At 57.3% G+C, this 25,426-nt stretch overlaps 2 protein-coding genes across 2 annotated transcripts; both read right to left on the reverse strand.

Annotated features, from left to right (window-relative positions):
- Nucleotides 1–512: 512 nt before the first annotated feature.
- On the reverse strand, nt 513–8,854 carry ASB10 (ankyrin repeat and SOCS box containing 10). Its single transcript, XM_044244655.1, has 5 exons — nt 8,584–8,854; nt 7,483–7,750; nt 3,635–4,154; nt 952–1,065; nt 513–698 (listed from the first exon to the last, which is right to left on the reverse strand). The coding sequence occupies exons 1-5, from the start codon at nt 8,852–8,854 to the stop codon at nt 513–515; spliced, it is 1,359 nt and encodes a 452-aa protein (XP_044100590.1).
- A 1,573-nt stretch (nt 8,855–10,427) lies between these two features.
- On the reverse strand, nt 10,428–23,561 carry IQCA1L (IQ motif containing with AAA domain 1 like). The gene is made up of 19 exons (XM_044244656.1): nt 23,551–23,561; nt 22,608–22,935; nt 21,546–21,665; nt 21,044–21,229; nt 18,577–18,648; nt 17,197–17,405; nt 16,646–16,730; nt 16,086–16,202; nt 15,903–15,978; nt 15,342–15,448; nt 14,708–14,791; nt 14,555–14,613; nt 13,747–13,829; nt 13,483–13,590; nt 12,653–12,852; nt 12,122–12,208; nt 11,672–11,849; nt 11,066–11,304; nt 10,428–10,529 (listed from the first exon to the last, which is right to left on the reverse strand). The coding sequence occupies exons 1-19, from the start codon at nt 23,559–23,561 to the stop codon at nt 10,428–10,430; spliced, it is 2,451 nt and encodes an 816-aa protein (XP_044100591.1).
- Nucleotides 23,562–25,426: the final 1,865 nt, after the last annotated feature.

The following is a 25,426-nucleotide window of genomic DNA, read 5'->3' on the forward strand; positions in this document are numbered from 1 at the left end:
AGTGACCAGCTCAGAGGAAGATCTGCTGGACACAGCACCAAACAACGCAGGCGAGCAGATTTTTAATGTTCACACCAGGATCGGGTAGGCCGGAGGGGTGCCTCAGGAGACCACCGACAGGAGTGCATCCCTTGCCATGAGTCCCAGCTGTCTCTCCGTTAGACATCACCTGGCGGCGTGGTCTGTCTGCGTCTCTCCCTAGTGAGAATGGCAGCACCAACATCTGCCTGGGAAGTTGGACGTCCTGCTGACACAGTCACCTCGGGCCTGAGTCGGTTCAACTCAGTTCTGGGTTGGGGGTGCTGTGAGCAGCAGACCAGACCCCCCCTGGGGTATCCGCTTTCAGGTCTCCCCAAAGGCAGGGGACATCTGGAAAGAGAGGTGTGGATTCAGAGAGGTCCCATGGTCCAGGAGGCTGGCCGGTTCTGGCCAAGGCCCTGCTCTGAATTCTTCTCTTGCTTCAGACCCGTCCTTCTAAACGGCTGGGGCCACCCACGGAACCCAGGACTTACCTAGTAGAGCACGTCCTCAAAATCCAGCTGCAGGTAGCGGAGCAGGCGGGATGGCAGGGGAAGGCGGGGCAGGGCGTGGGGCAGGTGGGCTGCCAGGTGAGCACGGAGCGCACAGCGGCTGAGATGCTGCAGGGATCTGGGCTGTCTTGCCAAGGCGAAAAGGGAGGAATAGAAACGGTGGTGCTTCTGGGGACAGAATGAGGGGCTCAGTGAGGCGGCCTTGGACAAATGGCACCCTTTCCTCCTAGAGCGGGGCGGGGGGATGCTGGTGTTTTGGATGTTCAACCTGTGGGTCATCTTCTGCTGGGACGTAAGTGGGTCTCTGGGTCGTTTCTCTGGGGCAGGGTTGGGGGAAGGACTGGAGCTTCCCTGGAGGCAGCGGGAGTCCCTTGGGGCCAGGCAGCTGAGTTTGTGGGTGTTCCGGGTCCTGGAATCTGACCTGCAGTGTTTCGAGAGGCACCAGGCCCATGGCCTCCTCGGGAAGCTGCATGGTACTGTAGGTGTTCATCAGGACCTCGATGGTCCTCGGAGACTCGCACCAGCGCTCCAGCACCTGGAGGAGGCAGAGAGAGCACTTCTGGGCTTCCCCCACACGGCAGGTCCCCAGCCAGTCTGCGCAGAATGGCCAGACGGTGATAGAACGGCTGCTATGGGTTGAATTGTGCCCCCCCACAAAATGTTGAAGTCCTAATCCCCAGTACATATAAATATAACCTCAAGACGTAGGATTTTGCAGTTGTGATCAAGTTAAAGTGAGGCCATTGGGGAGAGGATTCAGAGAGAAGGGACAAGGCCAGAAGAGGCCTGGTGGGACCGAGTTGGAGCCATTTTCATTCTTTTATTTCTTCATTTAGTAAATATTTACTGAGGGCCACTATGGGCTGAGCTCTGGGGACCCAGCAATGACGATGACAGACAGGTCATTGTCAGCTGGGAACTTTGATTTCAGTGGGAGGAAACAGTGTAAACACATCAACAACCCCAGATAAGCCGTTACGATGAAAACCAGGTAGGCTAGGGACTGAGTGTGTTGGGAGGGTGCTTTGTCCTGTGCTCTAGAAAAGCCTCGCTGCCCCATCCCATTTGCCCAGAGCAGGTCTGGGACTGACTCCTCCTCCATCTCCAAGCCCAGCACATCCCAAGTCCCCTCCACTCCAGGAAGCCTCCTGCAGTAGTTCAAACTGCATCTCTCTCTCCCCCTACTTCGGGATAATACCCAGCAGCTTTCCCGCATGTTACTTAACTTAGAAGAACATGAGCTAACAGGGATTGATCGCTAGCTCTAGGTTAGGATCCCATCTCAAGGGCTTGATGTGTATGAGCTCAGTTCTCATACTAACCCTACGAAGCAGGCGCACTCTTACGTCCCTGTGTTATGCACGAGGAAACTGAGGCCCCGAGAGATTAAGCAACTTGCCAAGGGTCATGAGGCTTGTGCGCCAGGTCCCAGAGCCTGCACTCGTGGTTGTCACTTACTTCCAAGGTATCACACCATAGAATAGTGTCTGGTGGTGGGCAGGGCTGTGCTCCCTCTTACTGTCACCCATGAGGCTCCTGCAGCTTTTCAGCACCGTTCGCTAGAGACTGTGTTACATGCAAGGAACATGCCTTCAAAGCGTTCCAGTGACTTGCCTATAGTCACAGGAACAAGCATCAAACCAGACCCCGGCTCCGGGTTTCCTGAGCCCCCAGTGGCTCCTGGAGAGCTGGCTGAGGCCGGCAGTGATCACAGATGACTCCTGGTGGGGAGACAGCACCTCAGCCAAGCATGGGTCTGCTCCAGATTGTGGGAGACGGAGGCGGGACTCTTTGCTGAACTTTTCAATCACCTGGGATGCAGCACCCAGACGAAGGGGAGGAATGGGGCACTTGGCTCTACCAGTCCCACTGATGTACTAGTCCCTAAGGCCCCCCAGGCCCCCTTGATGTACTAGTCCCTAAGGCCAGGCAGATCGGGGCTGGGGGCGGGGGGGGGCGGGCAGTGGGGTCTCGGGAAACCCTTTCACTGCTCTGCCTCCTCCTCCCACCCTCTCCCCGAAGGGGAAATCATTAGCTGTCAGAGCCACCGTCAGATTACAGGGAATTGCTCGTCTCCTAATTATCTGGTGTTAATAGGAGATTAATTAGTGTTAATTGTTGATTTTCTTGTATTTTCCCAAAGGGGAGACCAATCTGCCGAACTCTCGGGCTGTTTAATTATTTGGTCTTGCTTAGGAATCTAGACAGATGCTTCTAGGTTTGTGAGCGAAGGGGAAAGGCAGGAACAGGAGAGGAGTGTCCAGAACCAGGCAGGGTTGGACGGTTCAAGACCCGAGATGGCCCAGAGGGCTCTGCCCACAGCTTGCTGCCCTATAACTGTTCTGACCCAGCTCCTCAGAGAACAGTGGTCCCCAATCCACTCCCAGCACCCTCGGCGACATTATATGGCCCCCTCCAGATATGTCGCAGTATGGGACAGGGCATCTAGGAGCACAAGTCTTCACGTTGAATCTACTTAGGGAATATTTTATGTTAATAAAATAGGAGACAGCCAGGAAATTCATGGTGAAAGGCTTTTTCTCTGGTGCCAGGACAGCGGCTGCTGGTCTGGGGGATGCCCGTCCTGCTAAGCTCTCTGAAACAAGGACAATGTCTGTCTGCACAAGGTCTGGAGGCTTTGAACCTCATGACTCAGGCTCATCACTCTGCCTTGGGGGAGCCTCTCCCGTGCACAGAGAGTCTCATTAAACGGATCCCACTGCCAGGCTGAGTTTCCCACGTGCTCCTCTCATCAGCTCACTCCCCTGACACTCACATCAGTCCCGGCTCCTGGCTTTTCAGGTACGTGACTATCTGCCTTCTGCCCTCCGTCCACCTTCATCGCACACGCACACACTGGTGCATGCACACGCACGTGCACATGCATGTATGCACACATGTGTTTATGTACGTGAGCGCACATGTGTGGACACACACACAGACCCCTCCTGCTGGTCTGCGTCCTTGCCTTTGCCCCCTGTTGGGCTTTGCTGATGTGATGAATCAGAGTGTGAGGCTGCATCTAGAGTGAGCGGGGGCAGGTCCGAGGCTCCCGGATGGCCCCCTCACCCTCACGGCCCTCCCCTCTGGCCCCGGCCCCATACCTTGGGGAGGGCCCCCGGCCAGACGCGGACGGCACCGTGGTTGAGCAGAGCTCGCACCGTGTGCTCTGGGCTCTGGGCCAGGGCTGCAGCTGGGCCCTGCAGAGCACAGTGCAGGGCCGTGTGTCCCCCATAGTCCATGGCGTTGGCGCTGACGCCGCAGGAAAGCAGCAGCTCCACGACGGCGGCGTGGCCACGGCGACAGGCCAGGTGCAGAGGCCGTTGCTTGTCCTGGTCCGCAGCATCAGCCTCGGCTCCAGCTGAGAGCAGCAGATGGCACAGCTGGAGGCAGCGGGCGGTGGTGGCCTCCGCGTTGGCGGGGGACGCGCAGCGGACGTCGCAGGCAGCCAGCAGCGGGGTCCAGCCTTCGGCATTACGGGCGTTAGGGCACGCCCCCCGTCTCAGAAGCAGGTCTGCCAGCTCCACGTGGCCCAGCCGGGCGGCCACATGCAAAGGGGTCTCTTCCTCCTCCTCAGACCGACCGTCCACTTTGGCCCCAAACCTCAGGAGCAGTTCGGCACACCTGAGAAGGGCCAGATGGGGGTGGGGAGGGAAATAGAGTCCTCCACTCCTACCAGTCCGCGCAGAGCAAACCCATGGGGAGTACTTGGGTGACTCCTGCTTCTGTCCCTCCCCTCCCCTTCCATCCTGCGGTCACCAGTCATCCCAGCCATGTCCTGGGGCCAGCAAGGCTTCTCTCCAAGCCCGCTTGCCCTCTGCAGGAGTGCTGCCCTAAACTCTTTGTGGGGGTGAGAGTCACACGAGCCCTCATGCCGTGAGAACAGGAACCCTTCTGAGGGCTTTACGTGAACTGACCTGTTTCTTCCTAGGTCCTGAGGCAGAAACTGAGCCCTGAGGGTGTGAGGACCTGGCCCACGTTTGCACAGCCAGGAAAGAGAGCGTCTGGCATTCAGACCTGCAGGGCAGTTGGAGGGCTGCGCACACCGGGGCTGGAGGAGGAAGGGGGACATGGGGCCTGGCCATGGGTGCAGACGGAACTGGGGGCGTAGGAAAAAGAACAACAAAACCAAAATTGGCCAGCCACATTTGCTCCAACACAGCCCTCGCAGAAGGTCGTGTGTGCCTGTAAGACCGTGTACACGGAAATTTAAGGTGAAGGGAACTTAGCCTCTTGGAGCTAGTGTCCTCACCTGTAGAATGGGATAATTGCTAATACCTGGACCGAATGAAGTTGCGAGCGGCCCAGGAGAAAATGCCTGGAAGGCTGTGACAGCGGCCCTTGGCAGGGAGAGGGAGTGTGATGGATCACGGGGCCCATGATATTATCCTGCCCACCTTTCTACAGGCTTAAAGTTATCCATAATAACTTTAAAAATACTTCTGTTCACTCAGGAAAGGGCAGAACGATTCTCAACCAGGTGTGGTCTCCATATGGCTGGGCTAGAATGTGACCAAAGCCAAAAATGTGGGATTTTGTAGAGCTGTGTTGTCTGATTTGGTGATCACCAAGCACACGTGGCTCCTGAACACTTGGATTATGACCATGCCTCATGGAGACACGCCGTAAGTGTAAACACACACTGATTTCGAAGACTTGGTACAAAAAAAGAGAAAGTAAAAATATCTCATTAGTTCTGTATACTGATTATATGTTGAAATGACAATGTTTTGGATATACTGGGTTAAATAAAAGATATTATTAAAATTAATTTCACAGGGGCACCTGGGTGGCTCAGCGGGTTAAAGCCTCTGCCTTCGGCTCAGGTCATGATCTCAGGGTCCTGGGATCGAGCCCCATGTCGGGTTCTCTGCTCAGGAGGGAGCCTGCTTTCCCCCCTCTCTCTGCCTGCTTTTCTGCCTACTTGTGATCTCTCCCTCTCTGTCAAATAAATAAATAAAATCTTTTTAAAAAAATGAAATTAATTTCACTGTTTCACAGATATTTGCACACCCATGTTCACAGCAGCACTATTCACCACAGCCAGACTATGAGCAGTCCCAGTGCTCACCAGCAGGGGCATGGCTAGAATGCAGCATCTTCAGACAATGGGGTCTCATTTAGCCTAAAAGAGGGAGGACATCCTGACACCTGCTGCAGCCAGGATGAACCCTGAGGACACGGTGCTGAGTGCCAGAAGCCATTGCCAAAGGACAAATGTCCTGTAAGTCCACTCATACGGGGTACTTAGAATAGTCAAATTCTAGAACCCAAAAGAGTGGTGTCTATCCCGGGCTGGAGGGAGAGAAAAATGAGAAGCTGTTGTTTAGTGGGGACAGAATTCCAGGCTGGTTTTTTGTTTGTTTGTTTTTAAGATTTTTTTTATTTGAGAGTGTGAACACAGCAAGCAGGGGGAGGGGGAGAGAAGGGGAGAGGCAGAGGGAGAAGCGGACTCCCCATGGAGCAGGGCGCCCCAGGAGTCCCAAGACCCTGAGATCATGACCTGACTGGAAGACACTTAGCCAACTGAGCCAGCCAGGTGCCCCTGGATTTCAGTTTCATCAGATTAAAAATGTTCACGAGAGGGATGGTGGTGATGATCACCTGACAATGTAAACTGGCCTACTCCCACTGAACTGTGCCCTCAGAAATGGTCAAGGTGGTAAATTTTATGTTATGTGTATTTTACCACAATTTAATAAATTAATTTCATATTTTTTCTGTTTTTTTTTTAAAGATTTTATATTTAAAATAATCTCTAGACCCAATGTGGGGCTTGAACTCACAAGCCAGAGATCAAGAGTCCCAACTCTTGACTGAGCCAGCCAGGTGCCCCATGATTGTTCTTTTATTTTTTATAAGGCTACTAGAAAATTTTAAGTTATATACGCAGCTCACATTGTGTTTCTATTGGGACATACTGGTATAGAGTACATCTTCGACCATAATAAGTCCATGGAGTCTGCTGAAGGAGGATGAAGTTAACAGGAGGTTAAGTAGCTCGTGATAGAAGGGATAGAAATTTGGCCCCGTTCAGGAGCAAGATGTGAAATTCATCAGGTGTGCGGTCAGTAGAGGGAGGGCCTCTATTGCACGTACAGGTACTTCATGGATTTGCCAAGGCTCCCTTTGCCAGGATTCCACACTCATCAAAAAAAATTGAGTGAGAGGGCGCCTGGGTGGCTCAGTCGGTTAAGCATCTGCCTTCCGCTCAGGTCATGATTCCAGGGTCCTGGGATTGAGTCCCGCATTGGGCTCCTTGCTCAGCAGGGAGCCTGCCTCTTCCTCTCTCTCTCCCTCTGCCTGCCTCTCTGCCTGCTCATGCCCTCCTCTCTCTCTCTCTCTGTCAAATAAACAGATAAAATCTTTATTTAAAAGGATGGGTCTATCAGTTTCCTGTGAGTTTAGTTAGCTGAGTTCCGTCCCTAGGCCCATTTATCTGAGGGTTAGCCACCACTAGGAAAATGCCAAGACCTGCCCACAGGGATCAATGCATGCCTTAACCGGGGGCTGCTTTCCTTTCCAGAGTGTCTGGATCACTGCTGGAGAGTCAGCTCCCTGAGGGCAGGCTTATGTCTCAGTTACTATTGTACTTAGCACAGGGCCTGGAGCACAGGATAGGGTTAGAAAAATGAACACTTTACAGTATTCCGGCTGCCCACAATGAATCCAGACAACTTCCCAGCCCAGGCTCTGCAGCTGGGTCCCTGCCATGGTCCTTTTACACCCCTGGGGAAGCAGAAACCGTCCCAAGTACGGGCCCTTCCAAAGTTCCAGGGCCAAGGCCAATGGAAGGGTGGTTTGGGGAGCACCCTCTTCCTGACTCCCAGCCCAGCCGAGCTCAGCCAGCCCGCACGCCCCGACCTGCTCGCTCATCCTCCCTGGGGTCTTGGCTCTGACCCCCCTCCCTCCGCTGAGAGCAGGATGGGGACGGGGCTGAGAGGTTACTCACTCAAGGGTGCCGGCCCCCTGGCAGAGGTGCAGGGGGAGCTTTCCATCCTGGTCGGGGATGTTGGGGTCCGCTCCTGCCACCAGCAGCACGTGGACGCAGGCGGCGTGGCCTGCAGCACAGGCTTCGTGCAGGGCGGTGCGGCCCCCAGGGGCACTGTCAGGCCGTGCCCGCCGCCTCAGCAGCAGCCGCAGGACTTCCGTGTGGCCCCGGCTGGCAGCCACGTGCAGGGGTGTGGTCAGCTCCTCTTCGTATGTCAGAGACCAGAGTCCTAGGGAGAGAGGGATGGGGGTCTCAGACCCTGCAGGGAGGCGGACAGCCACCAGGCAACAGAGGAGGTGGGCGGAGGCTGGCAAGAGGGAGCCCAGAGTTCCATCGCCAGCCTCCCCTCTCCCACTCAGAACTCCTGGCCTCCTCCCCGCACCCCCCCCCGCCCCCTGTCCCAGGCCCGTACTCAGAGCGCGGATGTTGTAGCGGAAATCCCTCCATCGCTCCGGGTCGCTGGTATCAAAGATGGAATCCGGGGCCAGGCCAGTGCCAGAATCTGCGAGGATGCGGGAGACCGAGCCCACGTCCCCCGCCAGCACCGCCTGCCAGAAGGCCAGGGCAGGTCCTGAGGCCGCCCTGGTGACGATGGGTCCCGGGGCAGACTCCGGGTTCTCTGCAGACCCTGTGTTGGGCTTCTCCACCAGCCTGGCACAGAGGGCGTGTCTGTCACTGGGGGGTTCTCCCCGCCCCCTGCACTCTTCTGGGGACCAGCTCATGAGGACAGAGGACGTAAGAGCATGTGGGAAGAGGAGTGGGGGAAGCTGGGGTTGGGGGTCAGAGGAGGCAGAGGGAGGGAGGAGGAGGAAGGAAACACGGACAGATGGACGGAGAGGGTCTCTGTGTCCCTGAGCTGAGCCTGACCCGGCCACGCAGTTCAGCAGAAGCTATTCTGGGCTCCGCATGACTTCGCTCCCGAGCCAAGGCTTAGGCAAGCCTCTGGGTAACGGAGAAGTAGCCAGGGGCTTCTCCTTTTCCTCAAGCACTTGGTAACTCGGCGTCGCGTCGGGTCAGCCCAGGCCCCTGCCCCACAGCCCTCCGCCCCTGGCATTCCCTCACCCCTCTGGTGGCTGCTCCAGCGAGGCTCGGCGGCCCGGGACTCCAGCAGCAGGTCGGCTGTGCTGTGTGGGGGAAACAGCTCCTGCAGCCTCGCCAGGTCTCCAGTGTACAGGGCGTTCTGCAAGGCCATGTCACGGCATAGCAGTGGCGATCGCCGGGTCGGTTCCCAGACTGGGCAGGACTGGGACTCCCAGATCCGGCAGGCTGGGGCCGAAGGAAGGCACCCCAGGTGGCCTCCCCAGCGGGGAGGGGAGCTCCTTCTCCCAGGCATGGCCAATCTCTGGGAGAGAGGGGCCGAAGAAGTGGGTCTCAGGGCGATGTCACCGGCCGACTGGGCAGGCAGGCACTGGCCCCGAGGCGGGCAGAGGCCTGGTGTGGGAGGAGCAGGGAGCACACACAGGCCGTGCCATAAATAGCCCGGGCTGGCCGCGCTGTCTGTCCCAGGAAGGCGGCCTCAGGCTGCCGTGGGCATTAGGGAAGAGCTGGAAAACAGAGTGAGGCTTGAGCCCTCCAACCCTGAGTCCACCCTGGAGCTGATGGCCCGCAGGCTTGAAAAGGGATCGCCCAGGTCGTGGGGGCCAACCTGCAGTTTCACAGGTAAAGGAGCACAGAGCCCAGGTGTGGGAAGTGACCTGCCCAAGGTGTGACCAAGGTGTGGCAGACCCGGGACTAGAACGGGGGTGGTGGACCTCAAGCTGCCATTTCCTTCTCTCTGTTTTCTCTTGTGTGCTTTACCCAGCCAGGCTCCGGCGGCCTGGGCTCTGGCCCCACAGGGAGGGCCTGTGGGTGCCCGGCGATTTTTCCTGCCCTCCCAAATGCCACCGGTCAACCCTGCACCTTCTGCCTCCCAAACCCAAGGAAAGGGTCCACAGTAGGAGCAAATGGCTAAGAAGGCTCCATTCCACGAGGCTTTCCTTCTAGGTGTTCTCCAGAAGACAGACTTCGGCCTGGGGAGAGAGGGCTCAGCCCACGAGCAGCCACAGAAACTCCCAGTGCCCACCACGGGTCTGACCCCATCTCCCATCCCTACCTGCCAACGTTAGAGGGGTCCCAGGTGGGGAGTGAGGAGGAGGAAGTGGCCCATTCAGGCACACTGGGTAACGGGACTACTTACATTTGGGGAGATAAGCAGGATAACAAGGAGAAAGAGAACTTAAAACCCGGCCCCCCACGGTCCCTTGTGCTGGCCACCTCCTATACCCTTTCTCTCTAGAACCGTCCTCTACTCTACCCTGCCACCGCCTAAGAGTCCTAACCCTGACACACTCCTGTAAGGATAATCAAGCTCTAGAGTACCAGGGACCTTGGTCCAATCTCTCCTCGCTTTACAAGGAAACTGAGGCCCAGACACAGGAGAGGTCTGTGTGAGATCACACAGGGAGTTAGTGCCGAGGTGGGGTTAACACCAGTGTCTGCTGACTTCCACACTTGCTTTTCTTCTTTTTCCAGACTTACCGTAGACCTTCCTTCTCCCCTCGCTTTTTCCTTCTCTTTCTTTTCCTATTTTTTTTTTCTTTCTTAAAAACCCCAAGGAGGAAGAGAGCTGGGGAGCCAGGACAGGAACGGACAGGAGATGAAGACACAGGTGGGGTCAGAGGACAGGGCTCTGGGGGCCGAGGGTGCAGGCTGTGAGTGGGTGAGGACAGAGGGCCAGCAGGGATGCGGCGGGGCGGTGGGGGAGAGTCTGGGCACCGGCAGGGGGCACAGAACAGGTGTGAGAAGCTCGGAGGTGGACAGAGAGAGCTGCTCCTGAGCTGCCTGGACGTTTATGCCTCTGCCCCAGGCCCTTCACCTGCAGGGCGCGCCCCAGTCCCCTGCCCAGCTCGAGCACCCTGCCTCAACCATCACTTCCTTTTCTTCTCCTTCGCCAGCTTGGCTTCCCCAGCATCCTGGTCCTTGATGAGTTTTACCCTCCTCTTGCCCAGTGGAGTCTTGAAATACCAGTCCTGGTGGGAGAAGGAGGGGGAGAGGGGAGGGCATTGCCTCCCCCCACCCCCCTCCCCGCCACCCTGCTTCTGTTTCCCGAACTTGTCCTCCCCTTTCCACGGCAGCTGGTTCTCCTCTCTTCCCCAGCTCAGGTGTCCTGCTAGGGTCCCGGTTTCCCTTGCTCTCCACCAAATACTCTAGGCCATGGGGTCAGCCACTGTCAAGGGGCAAGCCCTCTCTCTGTGGCCATCCTGCCCCCATGGAGCACTGGTGGGTGGTGACTCAGGAGGGGAATGTGGGTGTTCGCTGGTGTCAGGACCAACCACGGCTCTTAAAACCCAGGTAACACTTTTAGGCTCCAACCCTTGAGGACACCAGGTAAGCTGGTCCTGCCACAGGCCCTTCTCCTGGGTTTCTCGTCCCCTTCCTAGCTGGACTCCAGGGGGGAGCAGAGGGAGGTGTCTAAGGGGGCCGTAGAGGGCTGACTCCCTGGTTAGTGCTGACCCATTACCCTCCCTCCTGACCTCCCTCCTCCCACCACACCCCCAAGCCGCACCTTCAGGGACTCCTCCTCCTCCCTGTACACCGGCTCCAGCTTGGCCAGGTGCCCCAAGAACTCTGAGGCCACCAGGGGCCGCTTGGACAGCTGCAGGACCCGCCGCTCAGTCAGCACGGAGTGGATGGCTTGGAGAATGTGACCGGGTGTATAGCCATCGGAAACCTTGGCCAGGGCACTGATGTCTAGGTTCGGGGTCACCTGGACCCCCTGGGCCTCTATCATCTGCCTCCAGAGCACTGCAGGTAGCAGGGGAGGACCCAGGACAGGGAGAAGCCGCAGTGAGCACCTCGGCCCCTATCAGACATGAGGTCCCTGCGTCTGGAGAGTGGCTCTGTGCTCATCAGTGCCTCGTCTCCCGGGAAGGTGGGACTCATTCTCCCCACGTGACACGAGGAAATGAGACTCGGAGGACTTACGGGGCCTGCCGTGTCCACGGAGCCAGGCCAGGACCCACACCACCAGGCTGCTTGTCTAGTTCCCCTTCCTTGCATGGGAGGCGCCGTCTCGGAGCGGCAGTGGGGAGGGGAAGAAGGGCGAGGAGGCTCGGGCAGGGCCGGTCCCTGGATCCCCGGTCTGGCCCGTCCTCACATCGCAGGGTCTCACCGAAGCGAGAAGCGTAATCGGGCCGAGGCATGAAGAGGATCCGTTCGTAGGTCCGGCACAGCCCCTTCATCTCCGCCAGCTGCGGCTGGTCACTCGTCCCTATCAGCATCACGCGGTCTCCTGGGCTCAGCAGTCGCAAGGCCTTGCTGAGATCCTTCTTTATTCGCTTTGGGTCCATCTGCTCTGGGGCAGGGTGGGGGCGGGAACATGGTGACTCGTATGGGCTTCTGCATTCTCTCGGAGCGCGTGTCCACACCCAGCCTCCAGTGGACCCCGGGAGGGATCCAGGGAGGTGGCCAGAAGGCCCCCGTCATGCTTCCAGGATAAGCCCAAGGCAGCCCGAGAAGAGGGAATTTGTCCAAGGCCCCACAGCGGGTGAGGTTTGGAGTTGACTTGAGCAAGCCCACGCCAGCCTTGCCCCTGGCTCCGGCTGCTACCCAGGTCCCGCACCTCCTTCTCTTCTTTTGGGACCCTCTTATAGAAATTCTTCTCGGCATTCCCAATCCAGATCACAGAGGGCTGTAAGAGCCGAGCCACCTGGACAGATCAGAGAATAAAAACCTGACGTCGGATGTCCCTGGGCAAGGGTCACCTCCCCCGTCTGGTCCAAAGGCTGACCTTGGGGCTCCGGTCCCCACTTCCCATGCAGCGTCCACCCCTCCTCTCAGCCCGCTGCCATCCGCCACACCTCCCTAGGAACAGAGTCGCGCCCCCCCGCCACATGGGGACCCTGCGTATTAAACCTCATCATGAAAGAAAACCTATCATGAAAGAAACTGCTCTGCTCCCCACTTCCCGCCATGCTCCCCATCCACAAGGTTTCAGAAATCCACAAGGTCCTCCCAGGGGTTGGTAAGGAGACCTCAGCAGCTCCGGACATCACACCGAATAGGCAGATGAGGGATCTCCTAAGTGTAAAGCACCCCCTGCCCTGTGGGCACAGCCCGAGAACGAGAGGTGCCGAAGTCGGGGGACCCAGACCTTAAAGACGATATGCACGATCATCTGTGTCCCCGTCTTGCCAGGATATTTGCTCTGCAGGTTGCTGGGGGACAGGTCAAAGAGGTTGGCGCCCGTTTCTGTGCACACCGCCTTGACCAGCATCTTCTTCCCCATTCCAGAGGGGCCCACCAGGAGGATGGAGCGGATGAAGGGGGCCATGGAGTGTATATCTGGGGAGCCTGAGAGAGGAAACGGGCCAGAGGCAGGCAGTAGGACAGTAGGGGGGCTGGGGTGGAAGCCACAGTGTAAGGTGAGGCCGAAGGCCCAGGGCAGGGTGGGATGAAGTTTGGATCCTAGGTGCCTGCTGACCCCCAGTGTGGGGGGCCCCATCCCCAGGCAGGCATGCTCCGAGAAGCAGCCCGGGGGGCTTCCAAGGACTTCCCAGGTACAACTATGAAGAGTTCTCTACAGGGTCAAGAGGGAGCCTTCTAGCCCCTTCCAATGCCCTTTCTGTTTTCTGTACCATCTCTTTCCACTTCTGGATCATGAAGGGGTGGAATTAAAGGGCCTGGGACCAACCGCTTCAGAAAGATCCTGGTCTTCTGGGAAGGGGACAGACTATGGGATATCACTTGGGGTTGGGAAAGGGCCCAGAAAAGAGGATTCCTTGGTAGGCCAAGAGTCCGCATGATTTCTGGGGTGGCCCAATCTGGGTGTGACCTCCGGCAGGGCGTGGGGAAGACCGGAGGAGTCCAGCAGGGGCCCATGGCACCGGGGACATGCCCACCTCAACCGCCCTGACAGGCACCTCGGCTCCCCCAAGAGCCGCCTGCCAGTGTTGGTTCTCCCTGCTCCCCAGGGCATCTTACCAAGGCGAAGGACCCCATACAAGGCCACATTCTGTCTTATGTCAAACAGGGAAGGTGAAGGCGACTTGTTCGCCAGGTTCAGAACAGATCCAAGATAGAGGTAGTCACCTGGGGGCACAGGTGTGTGGCATCCGCTGGCGCAGGGCCGAAAGAGAGTCACCTGGGGGAGAAGGCTCCCGGCAGAGGGTGGTAGCTAGGCACGGGAGGGCCGTGGCCGGGGCACCGCTCCTCAGCCTGGGAGCAGGTGCCGGACAGGGGTCTCACCAATGTAATCTTTCAAGGCCACCGTCTCGCACTTCCTTAGAAAGCCGGAGACCACGAGCTCCTCAAACAGAGAGTCCACGGACCTGCAGAGGACAGCGCAGAGGGGTCCCCAAGGACGAAGGGAAGTGGAGACGGAGATGAGTGGCAGGCTTGAGGACAAAAATACCCAGCGTGCCACTGGACAGCCAGCATCAGAAGCCACAGTGCCAACCCGCTGGCCAGAAGGCCGTCTGCCCACAGTGGGGCTCCGCGGGTTGAGCGGGGCATGAGGAGGACACGCACCCTCTGCAGCCCTCCCTCCATCAGTCTGCTCAGGTCCCCACGTTCCGCCATCAGAAATCCAGTCATTTGGCCAACATATGACCGTTTTTCTAGAAATCACACTTGACGTCTAGGCTCCTGGAAGCAGCTGACGTCGGTGTGTTCGAAACTCACTTCACCAAAGAAGTGAGTAGCCGGGGAGCTCCCCAAGGGCCCAGAGAGGCGTCGGGGGGGAGATGGCTTTGGTAGGGACAGAGCTGATTAAGGCAAAAGGCCGGAGGCCTCCCAGGAGCAGGAGGGAGGGAGCCCCGAGGACAAGCCTGCACTCGCATCCGCCTGCCCACCATCCTTTTCTAAGCACTGCTCTGTTTCATGGCCAGCTATCTCGTGGGCTTGGCAGGGCGGGTGCTCGGTTAGCGAGGACAGGGAGTCAGAGAGGTTCAGTGACTCTCTCCGGGTCACACAGAACGGAACCAGGACGGGAAGTGAGACCGGTCCTGGGCCCAGGTTTGTTCCACCTCCCACGATAAGGTAAAGGGTCTGCTACCTGTCTGGGGTCAGATCTTTTTCCTTCTTCTTCTTCCCGGCTTTCTTCCCAGTCTTTTTCTGGTTGGAAACAAGCACACGGGCTGTCGTCCTCCGGTCCTTGCCTCCCCCACTGTGTGCGCGTCCGGGGCCCGGCCTTCACCCCTCATCTTGCCTTCATACGCTTCAGGGGTCTCCCCTCCTCCCTGTCCACGACCAGACGCAGGTTCTTCAGCTCTTGGCGCATCAGCTCGTCCACCTGGGGGGACAGCAGGGAGTCCTGTCCCAGTCCCTGTCCCTGCACCGGTCCACTCCCAATACTAATCCATGCCCTGGTCACGCTGGAGCCTTGCCCTCACCTGGCACCAATGTGGGGAGAAGCTCCTAGCTAGAATCAATGGCTTTCAGCTCAAGCCCCAGACCCACCCTTTAAAGTCTGTGCCATGAGCAGCTGCCGGACTTAATCAGCCTGTTGTGTCACATCGGGACAATCACGGCGCCCACCTCAGGGGGTGGAAAGGCCATATTGGAAAGGTCACATGATCTAATTCTTCCTAGGTACACCCTGCGGCCACACGGCAGGAGCTCTTGAAGGGTTGATGGGCACAATGGTGGGTGTGACCCCAGCACCCCAGGGAGAGAGGGACCAGAGAGACCCAGAGGAGGAAGGGGACCGAGATGGACGAAGGTGGAGTTGGAATGACACAGAAGGTGGTGTGTAGAGGGGCAGGGCGGGGGCCTTGAGGGGAAGAGCCCAAAGTAGGGGAGGTGCGGAGGGCTGCAGGGAGGCCCTGAGCCAGCTCACGCACCTGTATCCGGATCTCCTGCTCTACTTCCTTTCTCTTCTCCACCTGGAGCATCTCGGGGTCAAAACCCTGTTTCGGGTATATGCTCTCACACCGGTTCTTCCATACATCTAACCAGGGACAGACAGACAGAAGAATGAAGTTCAGAGTCCCAGGGCACCCACACACTCACAGAAACCTGGCAGGGGAACCCGACCCAGACTGGTCCACGCGTCTCTTGCTCCGTCTCTGCACCTGTCTGTCTGTCTCATACACATGCCTACATGGACCAGGAACCTGACCCAGGCTGGTCCCTTCATCCTCACAGGACTGTCCAGCACTGCTTCTACCTAGATCATGGAGGCCTGACCCCAAGGCCAAAGGCAAAACTCCCCCCACCCAGGGAACCGCATCGCACTCCACACTTGCGGCCTCCTTTGGCATTCTCCTCTCGACCTCCCCATCCGCACACCCACACTACCCCTCCTGGTCCACAGAGCATGTGTTCACTTTCCCCAGGACCCTGGGTCACCCCAAGGCCCTCACAGGGCCTGGACACTCTTCCCCAGCCTGCTCCTGCCTTACTTATGTACTCCTCATGGCCGGCATTGATGACAGGTATAAACTTGGATGGCCACACTTTCAGCATCGTGTCTGCTTCCTAGAACAGAAGCATCCTTTGACCTCGACCCCCTCATGGTCCCTGCCCCTTCCTCCCCTCAGACCAGCCTCCCACTGGGAATCTCCTCAGACCAAGAGGAACTTTACCCCCTTCCTGGTCTTGTCTTTCTTTCCTTTCTTCTGCTTCCTCTCTTTTTTCTCCTTATTTTTCTCTTGGTCCTTTCTTTTGCTCTCCTGGATCTCTGTCTCCAGTTCCATTTTTACCTGTGACCAACGATGGAAGACATTTCAGAGAAGACCAGTGGGATTCTACAGGAGCAAAAGAACCCAGGCCTGAGATGGGGGTTGACTGCGGTCACTCGTGGGATCCAGGTGTCCAGGGGTCCATAGCTGAAAGTTCAGAGACCTCACTGGTGTCCAGGAAGAAAGAGATGTTCTGATCAGAACTGCTTCTCTTTCTTGGCCCATAGAGATTTGAAGTCACAAAGAATCTCACCAGACATGCTTTCTCTCCATGCCCAAGGACGTCTTCTCCAGACACAGGCACTGCCTCCCCCGCCCTGCTGTCTTGCTAGCTACACATATTTCCTCCAGCCACATCTGCCTCTGCAGAGGCTGACCTCTCCCCCTCAGTTTACACTCAGTACTGTTTGTAACCTCAGATCCCACCCACCACAGAAAGTCTCCTGTCTCCACCTATAGGGTACCTGTTCTGGAGTCTTGTCTGCAAAGATCAGGTAGGATCCACCTACAGAATCATCTGGATAATCAGGGAATCGACCAGTGAGGGCACTAAGTAAACATAAAATGGTCAGAGAGATACACAGGTGAGTGGATGGACAGATGGATGGGTGGATGGGTAGTTAGGGGGGTGGGGGGTGGATGGGTAGAAGAGCGGATGAATGGACAGATAGTTAAGTAGATGGAAGGATGAAGAAAGAACAAGGACTACGGGGATGGAAGATGAGAGGGAAGGAGTAGAGCGTTACAGAACAAAAACAGAAACCCCTCAGGAGGCAGCCATGGATGCTTTCCCCTTCGAGATTTGGCATTTTCTCTTCCATCCAAGGAAATGAGAAGTCATGTGCAGAGATGGTCCTGTGGTTGGGGGCTCCAGGTTTAAATCAGGGTGTGAGCAGCGAGGGAAGGGGGACGGGAGTGGATGGAGAAAAGGGCCCAGTCTGGACTAGAGAACAGAACAGATGTGGGGACGCGGTGGTGAGGAGGGAAAGAGGCGTTGAAGGCCGGGGACACTGACTGGCATTCGATAAACCACTGTCGGATTTGCTCCTTCAACTTCTCCTTCATGTCAGGCCCCTCTGTCTCTTTGATAGAATCATGGGTCTTCTCTATCTCCAACTGGAACTCTTCCTCCTTCTCTGTCTGGCGGACCCTCCGGATATCCTCCCTGAGGCTGGCTTGGTACATGACGCCCGCATTCTCCACCTGGTTCGGTGGCAAGGGGAGCTGGCGAAGAGGAGAAGAGGCCCAGGGCGTCAGGAGTGGGAGTGGGGAGGTCCCAGCCCCGGCCTCCGGCACGCACACCTGCCCCCGGCTTCCCCAGCACTCCCGCACACGTGAGGCCCCGCACACACGCGCGCACGGAACAACGGGCATGCCTGCATCAGGAGAAATTGTGTTTGGAGCTCAAACTCGCCTGTGTAAATTACTCTGATAATGACTTTGCTAGATACATCTGGGCTGGCCCCCCCTGCCCGTTCCCCGCAGCACACCCTCCCCTGTGGGCCGCCGGCCCCAGCCCCCACCCACCCCCCGCCCCAGCGGCCCGTGTTGGCAGCCGCTCTCACAGCCACTTTCCCGCCTCATTGGCTCCCAAATGTATTTTAAATATCACTCTGCGCAGAGACAATTACTGAAAACGCTGAGCTCACACTGTCGATGGGCCCGGGCGGCCAGGCTCATTCCTCACCCACCGCCACGCCATGCCCCCCCACCCAACCTACCCCCGAGGCCCGACCCTGGCCTCTCTCTGCCTGTCTTGCCTCCTGGGGGTCCAGCTCTCCAAACCCCCAAGCCTGACCTCCCCTACGTGCACGCTCGGGCTCATGGACCCCGGTGACACTCAGCTAGACCCCCTGCAGTGCGGAAGAGAAGCCAGTCTGGGCCCCTCAGAGCAAATGGGGAGACAGTGGCTTGAAATGCTCTGCTGTGAAAGGGATACGAACGCCCTCCCTCCCACCCTGGCCCCCGGGGTTCTCCCAGAGGCTGTAAAAGCCCTGGTGGGGGAGGGGGGTGGTCCCACTAGCCTTGGGGCTCCTCCCTGTGCTGGGCGCACCCACTCAGCCTCTCCTTCCAGCCAGGGGCATGAACATGAGGTCCAGAATTCTCTGTGCTTTGACCCCTCATCCCGCCCCACGTGTGAGATCCTTCCAAGGGTTTTAGAGAGGGAGGGGTACAAAAGGATGGGGCTTGGTCCCGGGTTTCTGGTCCTTCTCATTCTTTCCCAAATCCTGAACCCCACACCTGCACCCTCCACTCTTGCTAAACACAGTCCTGAGTGGCGGGAGGCGTAAGCTGTGCGGAGCTATACGGGGACCCAGAGGGACGAAGAAGAGGGGAAGAGACCCCAGGCTCTAGCTCACCCTGAGCCCTTGCCTGAGGTGAGGCGGGGGCTTACCATGCCGATGAACTCCATCTCCGTTCGCCGGTCCTGCTGAGTACGTCTCCTCTGCAGGTAACCCTTCCACACCTGGGGGACACGTGGGCCCAGACACGCCCCACGCCGCATTTTTGTAGGGATGCAACTCATGCGATCAGCCCCAGGCAGAAGCACCAGCCCCTCACAAGGAAAGGTCTGGCTAGGGGAGCTTAGGAGCAGGAGGTGGGGGAGGCAAGGACACCTTCCAGGGCAGCTCGTGGACGAGTGACTCTGAGCGGGAGCAGCCCAGGACAGCACGGGGCCAGTAGGCACACATGGGGTCCAGCTCCAAGGCTTTGCTCCCTCAGGGGCCCCTAGGTATTCCCTCCTTCTCATCCCCACCCTCCGATCTGCTAGATCTTTTGAGGCCAAGTTCAAATACCACCTTCTCCCAGAAGCATCCCCACTCTCATGACTCAGAGTTCCCACAGTATTTGGAATACACACTTGACCTCCCCTCCCCCAGCATATAGTCATGTAGACATCAGTGCTGTAAGGACCAAGGAGCTCCCCTGATGAATTCCTATAGTTTTGACCCAAGGAAACTGAGGCAGGAGAGAGGACGTGGCCTCTCCTGGGTCTATGAGCCCATTCGGGCAGAGCTGACACAGGGCCCGGGTTCCTGACTCCTTGCCCAGTGCTCTTCTCCTAGGCCTCGGGCTGCTCTCAGCCCTGTGGACAGCCCGGTGCCAAGGGGGTGGGGACAGGGCACCGGGCAGGGGGAGGCAGCACCCGGGCCTGGCCGGGTGGGTTCTGTTCCATAACAGAGCCTCAGAGAGCAGCTTCTGTCTGCACTATTTCCACATTCTCCTTGTCTGGTAACAAGGACAAAATGACTTGCTTTGGCTTTCATGGGAGAAGTGGGGCTCTCTCTTTGGGGCAGACCTTCTTGCTTTAGTGAGCCCCGGGGGAGCAGGGCCTTCTCACCCCTGGGCCAGCCCGACATTAGCAAGTCAGCCAGAGGCAGGCACTCAGATGCACATGCTCTGTTCACTGATTAAAAACCTAAAAATCGGGACGCCTGGGTGGCGCAGTTGGTTAAACGACTGCCTCCGGCTCAGGGCGTGATCCTGGAGTCCCGGGATCGAGTCCCACGTCAGGCTCCCAGCTCCATGGGGAGTCTGCTTCTCCCTCTGACCTTCTCCTCGCTCATGCTCTCTCTCACTGTCTCTCTCTCTCAAATAAATAAAATAAAATCTTAAAAAAAAAAAAAAAACTAAAAATCTACAGGTGCCTACGCGGCTCAGTTGGTGAAGCGTCTACATTCGACTCGGATCATGATCCCAGTGTCCTGGGATCGAGGCCCCTGTTGGGCTCCCTGCTCAGTGGGGAGCCTCCCTCTCCCTCTGCTGTTCCCCTGCTTGTGCACTTTCTCTCTGTGTCAAATAAAAAAATAAAATCTTTTTAAAAAATAAAAAAGCGTATCCCATTTGGAGGGCATATATCCTCTTGAGTAATTATTTGTTAGTTGGTTGGTTGGTTGGTTTGCTTCTGGGCTTTGGTGGAAAGGAATTCTAAGTTCCCTCTCTCGGGCCAGCGGACAGTTTCTGAAGCACTGGGGCTTGACGGAGAAGCTGGGAGATGTTCACTGGAGACAGAAAGACCAGCCCCATGTCCACAGTCTGGGCCTGCTTCTGGAAATAAAGGTGGCAAGGGACGTCCTACAATGGGACAGGGCAGTGGCCTCAGGGGGTACAATGCTGTAGGAGCAAAGGGTTCCCTTTCTGCACTGGACTTTTCCTTGGGCCTTTCCAGTCTTCTTAAGCTGGTAGCCAGTACCAAACAGAGGAGGCCTGTGTCAGCAGGACTCAGTGAGAGAAGGTACGTGCGCGCACATACACACACACACACACACACACACACACACACACACACACACTGGGGACAGCAAGTGCTGAGAGGTACGGAATGGCCACCCAGAGTAGGAGAGGGTGACCAGAGGAATGGTAAGAAGGCAGAGACACCTAGGGATGGGGCTGGGTTTTCTGCAGTGGGCGGATGGGCTGCGATTAGGTCATTTCCATGGTAAAGTAGAGGGTGACCCAGATGGTACCAGCCTTGAGGACATCTGGATCACATCAGTTCTCAAACTCGGTTTCATTTGTCACCATTCCTTTTACCTCAGCTGCCAGGAGTCTCGGGATTCATTTTAGTGACTCATGTTTAACAGTCTTATGAGTTCCTGGAATGATCATCTACTCTGTTCTACCTTATTCTGGATCTTTCTCCTCTAATCTTAATGATCTTTCTGTTTCTGGGGCTTTTATGAGATGTCGCACAAGAAAGAAGCTTGTTAACTGCTTAGGTCCTGAGTTAAGGATCTAGTTGCGGGGGCAACAGAATCCAAGCCCCTGCACCTCTGTCCTCAATCGCTAAGCCAGGCAGCCTTCCTGGAAGAGGTGACTCAACTCTGAACTTCCTCCTGGGTGCTGGGGGCGGGGGTTACCTTCTGTATGGTCACAGCTGCTTGGTCCTGATCAAACTTGTGCCAACCGTCCTCTCGAATCTTCCGATCCCGCTCCTCCTCTCTCCGTATCTCTCGCATGAAGGTGGCTCGGAGCCGTCCTTGCCTGGCCCGCTCAGCCCTTTGCAGCAGGATTATGGCCTCGGTCCGGTGCATTTCTGGAAAACCCTGGCCACCGTAGGGGCAAAGGAGCAGGAGAAGACGAGAAGGGGTTATATTTAGGCTAGCAGCGGGGACACCATCCATCAAAGGACATGCTGGGGAAACGGTCCTCCCAGAGCATCTCAGTGCCCAAGTCCCGTCCTCTAGGTCGGTGTCAGAAGGGTTCAAGGAGCAGGAGAGCATCCTTGAAGCAGGCCAGGGATTACCCAAGGAACACTCTGAGGCAGGTATAGGTAGGACAAGTCCTCTCTGTGTCCTGGAAGATGGCATCTCTGTTCTGGGTGGGGTGTATGAGAGGAATCTGGGTGTCTCCCTGACTTACCACCTCAGAGGTCACTGGCTTCATTCTGGACAGGATCTCTGCCAGCATCAGCTCTCGCTCCTTCAGAACGGTGGACTGCTCCAACAGAAAGTATTTGGGGATTGGAACCTCCAGGTCTGCCTTTGGGGCAACAAGGGGGAAGGAGGGTCAGGACTCAAAATCCAGGGCATCTGGCTGATACTACCATCTTCTGCTTACTGAGCCTGGTGCTGGCTTCCTTCATCCTAGAGCCCCAGGGCGGGAGATTCATGGGTTATGGGCGGATCCCCTTAAGCTCATCCCTCTATTGCCCTGCTCCACCGTGTAACCGGAGCTGAATTCCGGAGGATCGTGAAATGGAATGGGCAGTGGTCCCAGTCCTGACTGTGCATCAAAATGAATGGGAAAGCTCTTAAAATGCAGACTCCTAGGCCCTCCCCAGACTAGCACATCTGAGTGGCAGGGCCCGGAGAATCTGTTTTATCAGTTTGTTTTTTCAAGTCGGCAGCTGAGTCTCTTGAAGCAGCGGGTTCTGGAAACTTTGAGACTGCTTCCGATGAGGAGCAGCGAACCAAGCCCTGGCGCACCTGGTGGCCAGCGCATTCACATCACCCCAGGGGTTTGTTAAAATGCAGAAGCAGATTAGCCCCGTTTGGTCCGAGATTCTGCATTTCTGATTAAAGTTCTGGGTGCTGCTGATGGGGCTGGTCCAGGAAGCAGACTTGGAGAAGCAAGCCTGGTGGTGTGGGGGAGTCTTCAATCCCTGCCGTTGGTGGGCATTCCCAGCCCCGCGGAGCCTCCAGCCTGACTCTCTAGCCATCCCGCAACTGGTTGCTTGCACCCCGTCTTCCAGACACCCATCCCCTGCTCTGCGCCGTCCCCCCTTCCCTTGCAGGGGTCCCAACACCGGGGTTGTCCTTGGGGGATCAGGACCAACTCCAGCCTTTCCGCCACGTCCTGCCCCACTTGGCTCCACTTCCGTGGGAGGTCAAGGTCACCGGCTACTCTTCACCTGACGCCCCGCCCCCTCCCCCCCCCCCCGCCTCCGCTGGAGTGGGCGTGGCTCCGCCGCCCGCGGCGCACCGGGGTGAGCTTGAGGTCCTGCAGCACGCGGTCCAGGCAGTGGTACTCGCTGAGGTCGGCGCGCACCAGGTCGTCCTTGAGCTCCAGCACGCGGCCCGCCACGCTGTCCAGCAGGCGCCGCAGCAGCCGCCGCTTCTGCGGCTGCACCATCTGGTCGTAGAGGGTGTCGAACCGGCGCATCAGCCCCAGGTAGCACAGGTAGACGGACGAGAGCCTGTACTGGAACGACTGCCGCTCCCTGGGCGACACGGGTTCCAGCAGGGGCTGCTCCTCGTCCAGCAGCTCTTGAAGGGTCACGTGGGAGGAGTCCCAGAGGCGTTGGTAAGCTCTGGAGAGGAAGGGAGAGAGGGCTGCAGGTCTGGGGTGATCTGGGCCTCAGAGGAGTGGGGACAGTGTGGCGGGGGATGGGCCTTTTGAGGAGCGTGAAGTCGGGGTTCCAGAGGTGTGCAGTTAAGGTTACTCATGGTGTCGAGGAGTCCCGAGGGGGAGTGAGGTGGTAGTGAGGAGACATGCCCAGGCTTCGAGCAGGTGGGAGGAGGAGATGGCTGAGAGGAGGGATCCACTGACGGATCAGCCGGGAGGGTGGAGGCCAGGCACGGCCCTCAGCCGCTCCCTGTAAGGAAGAAGCCTCCTGTGGAGTCCACAGTCGGCCCCTCCAGGGAGAGGGTGCAGCCCCGGGATGCTGCAGGGGTGTAGAATGGTGAGTGGGAAGTAGGGGTGAGGGATGAGGGTAGAGAAGGGTCCCTTCCTCTGATTCTGGAATAAGTAGTTCCAGGAGAGTCTGAAGAGGAAGAGCTGACCACAGACGGAGCCGCCGGGGCAGCCGCATGAATGCCCGGGGCGCAGCCAGGGCTGGCCCAGCACACAAGCCCCCTCTCCAGGCATCTCTTCTCCCCACCCACCCGCCCCAGCCCTGGGGGCTCCGCTCCTGCCCGTCACTCACCCCTCGGACATGGTGCCCACTTCTCACAGTTCCCTTTGTGAGCTGGTCAAGCAGTCCGCAGAACCTGTGGCTCGACCTTGACTCCACACCCCGGAAGTCAGAATAGCCCAATTTCGAGAGTTCTGTCCCATTGTCTCGGTGTTCTAAGGCCAGGAGTGGGGGGGTGAGGGCAGCAGGTACAGGACTGGGAACCCTTATCTCAGAGGATGTTCCGGAAGCAAGCCTTGGAAGGCTGGGGCAGAGTGTGGAGTCAGCCTTGGCTTCTTTTCGAGTGAGGGTCATATAAAAGAGGAGTTGCTATTTGAAGCCACCCTGGGAGCCATGAGACTCGGGGTGAAGGTTAGTCCTAAAGGCATCCATTTTTCCAACACACTTCTCAGCCGGAGGAACCCTCTGCTTCTTCCATTCAGAGCCAGCCTCCTTAGCTCTAACTGAGGACTGTCCTGGGGGCAAGTGTGACGTGAGGGGGAAGGGGCGCTGGAGTTGGGGTCAGAAGGCCTGGGTTCAGGCTGCGAAGTCACGACTTCCCTGGAGATGAGCACAAGCACGTGTTTCCCTGCGGTCTGATGGCGCTTCCCACGGTTCACGCGAGCTAGGCCTGTGCGAAGAAGGACATTAGAGAGAGTAGCAAATGGGACTCTGTGGTCTTCGGGGCTCGCTCTGGGCCGTCTGTGGGACCCCATTGGGGCGACAGTCTCAGGAGACCATTCTTTGGAAACTACAAAACCTAGCGGCAGCAGCGCCTGGACTCTGGTCAGCTAGGGGTGACTTTTTTTTTTTTTTTTTAAAGATTTTATTTATTTATTTATTTGACAGACCGAGATCACAAGTAGGCAGAGAGGCAGGCAGAGGAAGAGGGGGAAGCAGGCTCCCCACTGAGCAGAGAGCCCGACACGGGGCTCGATCCCAGGACCCTGGGATCATGACCCGAGCTGAAGGCAGAGGCTTTACCCACTGAGCCACCCAGGCGCCCCGGGGGTGACTTTTTGATTCAGTGTCAAGTCAGGACATGTGAATAAGTCAGGCGCAGAGCAGAGGAAAGGGAAAGGGGAGAGCTGCAAAGGGGGAGGGAGAGTAGAGGCGTTCCGTGGCTTCTGTGTGCACGCGAGTCACCCGAGATCTTGTCCAAAATGCAGATGCTAATTCCACAATCGGACGTGGGTCTCTGAGTCACACCGCAGTAAGATAGGAAACTCAGTGGGAGTGGGGAAGGGCCAGGGCTCAGGGGCCCGGGGGCCCTCCCCTTTCTAGCTGCGGAACTAAATTGCGGGTGATTGGTTCTCCTCCATGGCATCTCCAGGTTAGGGTTTTCCTGAGAGAAAATATGTGTCAAGGGTGTGGGACAGCATCCAGTGGCCAGCCCCCATTACAGCCAGCCTGCTCGATACATGAAGGGGACAAGCTGTGTCTATCCAGTGGCAAAGGGAAGAGAAAGGATTTGGGACTTGTTCACTGAGTGCAACCCCCTTCCCCCACTGCCTCACAGCGTATCTCATGGGCCTGTAAGATAGAGCAGAGGCCAAAGGGGCGAGAAAAAGCAAGTGTGAACAAATGGTAGGTCAACGATATATAGCTCCTCTTGGTACTTTCTTGCAATTTTTCCAAAAAGAGAAGAGCCTCAAATATTCCTACTAATTTGTTCTGAAATTAGGGGGAAGAAAACATCAGGGGAAAGTGAACACATCCTACAGATCCCAGCAGCTTACTGAGAACCCTTCCCTTTTGTGTCTTGAAAGATAAGATCTATGTGGTCCCCGTGCCCAACACACGACAAAAATGACAGCTTGCCAGAAAAAGCATCACCAAACCGTGGGCTATAAGAGTTAACACACAGCGGATCGGGGATTCTAATCCAGATCCCAAGTCCTGCTAAAGT

Source organism: Neovison vison, chromosome 4 (assembly GCF_020171115.1).
Source record: "Neovison vison isolate M4711 chromosome 4, ASM_NN_V1, whole genome shotgun sequence".
Taxonomy (NCBI): Eukaryota; Metazoa; Chordata; class Mammalia; order Carnivora; family Mustelidae; genus Neogale; species Neogale vison.

Bases quoted from the DNA above. Each gene is read 5' to 3' on its own strand.
- ASB10 (XM_044244655.1), bottom strand. From the start codon at position 8,854: ATGCCTGGGAGAAGGAGCTCCCCTCCCCGCTGGGGAGGCCACCTGGGG. The intron at 1,066-3,634 runs GTATGGGGCCGG...TGCCTCCTCCAG, and splicing joins GGCCGGGGGCCCTCCCCAAG to GTGCTGGAGCGCTGGTGCGA. The intron at 699-951 runs GTCAGATTCCAG...TTCTGTCCCCAG, and splicing joins TGCCTCTCGAAACACTGCAG to AAGCACCACCGTTTCTATTC.
- IQCA1L (XM_044244656.1), bottom strand. The intron at 21,666-22,607 runs GTGCGCCGCGGG...GTTGCCCCAAAG, and splicing joins AGGACCTCAAGCTCACCCCG to GCAGACCTGGAGGTTCCAAT. The intron at 14,792-15,341 runs GTGCGTGAGCTG...CTGTCCCCCCAG, and splicing joins AGCAGGAGATCCGGATACAG to GTGGACGAGCTGATGCGCCA.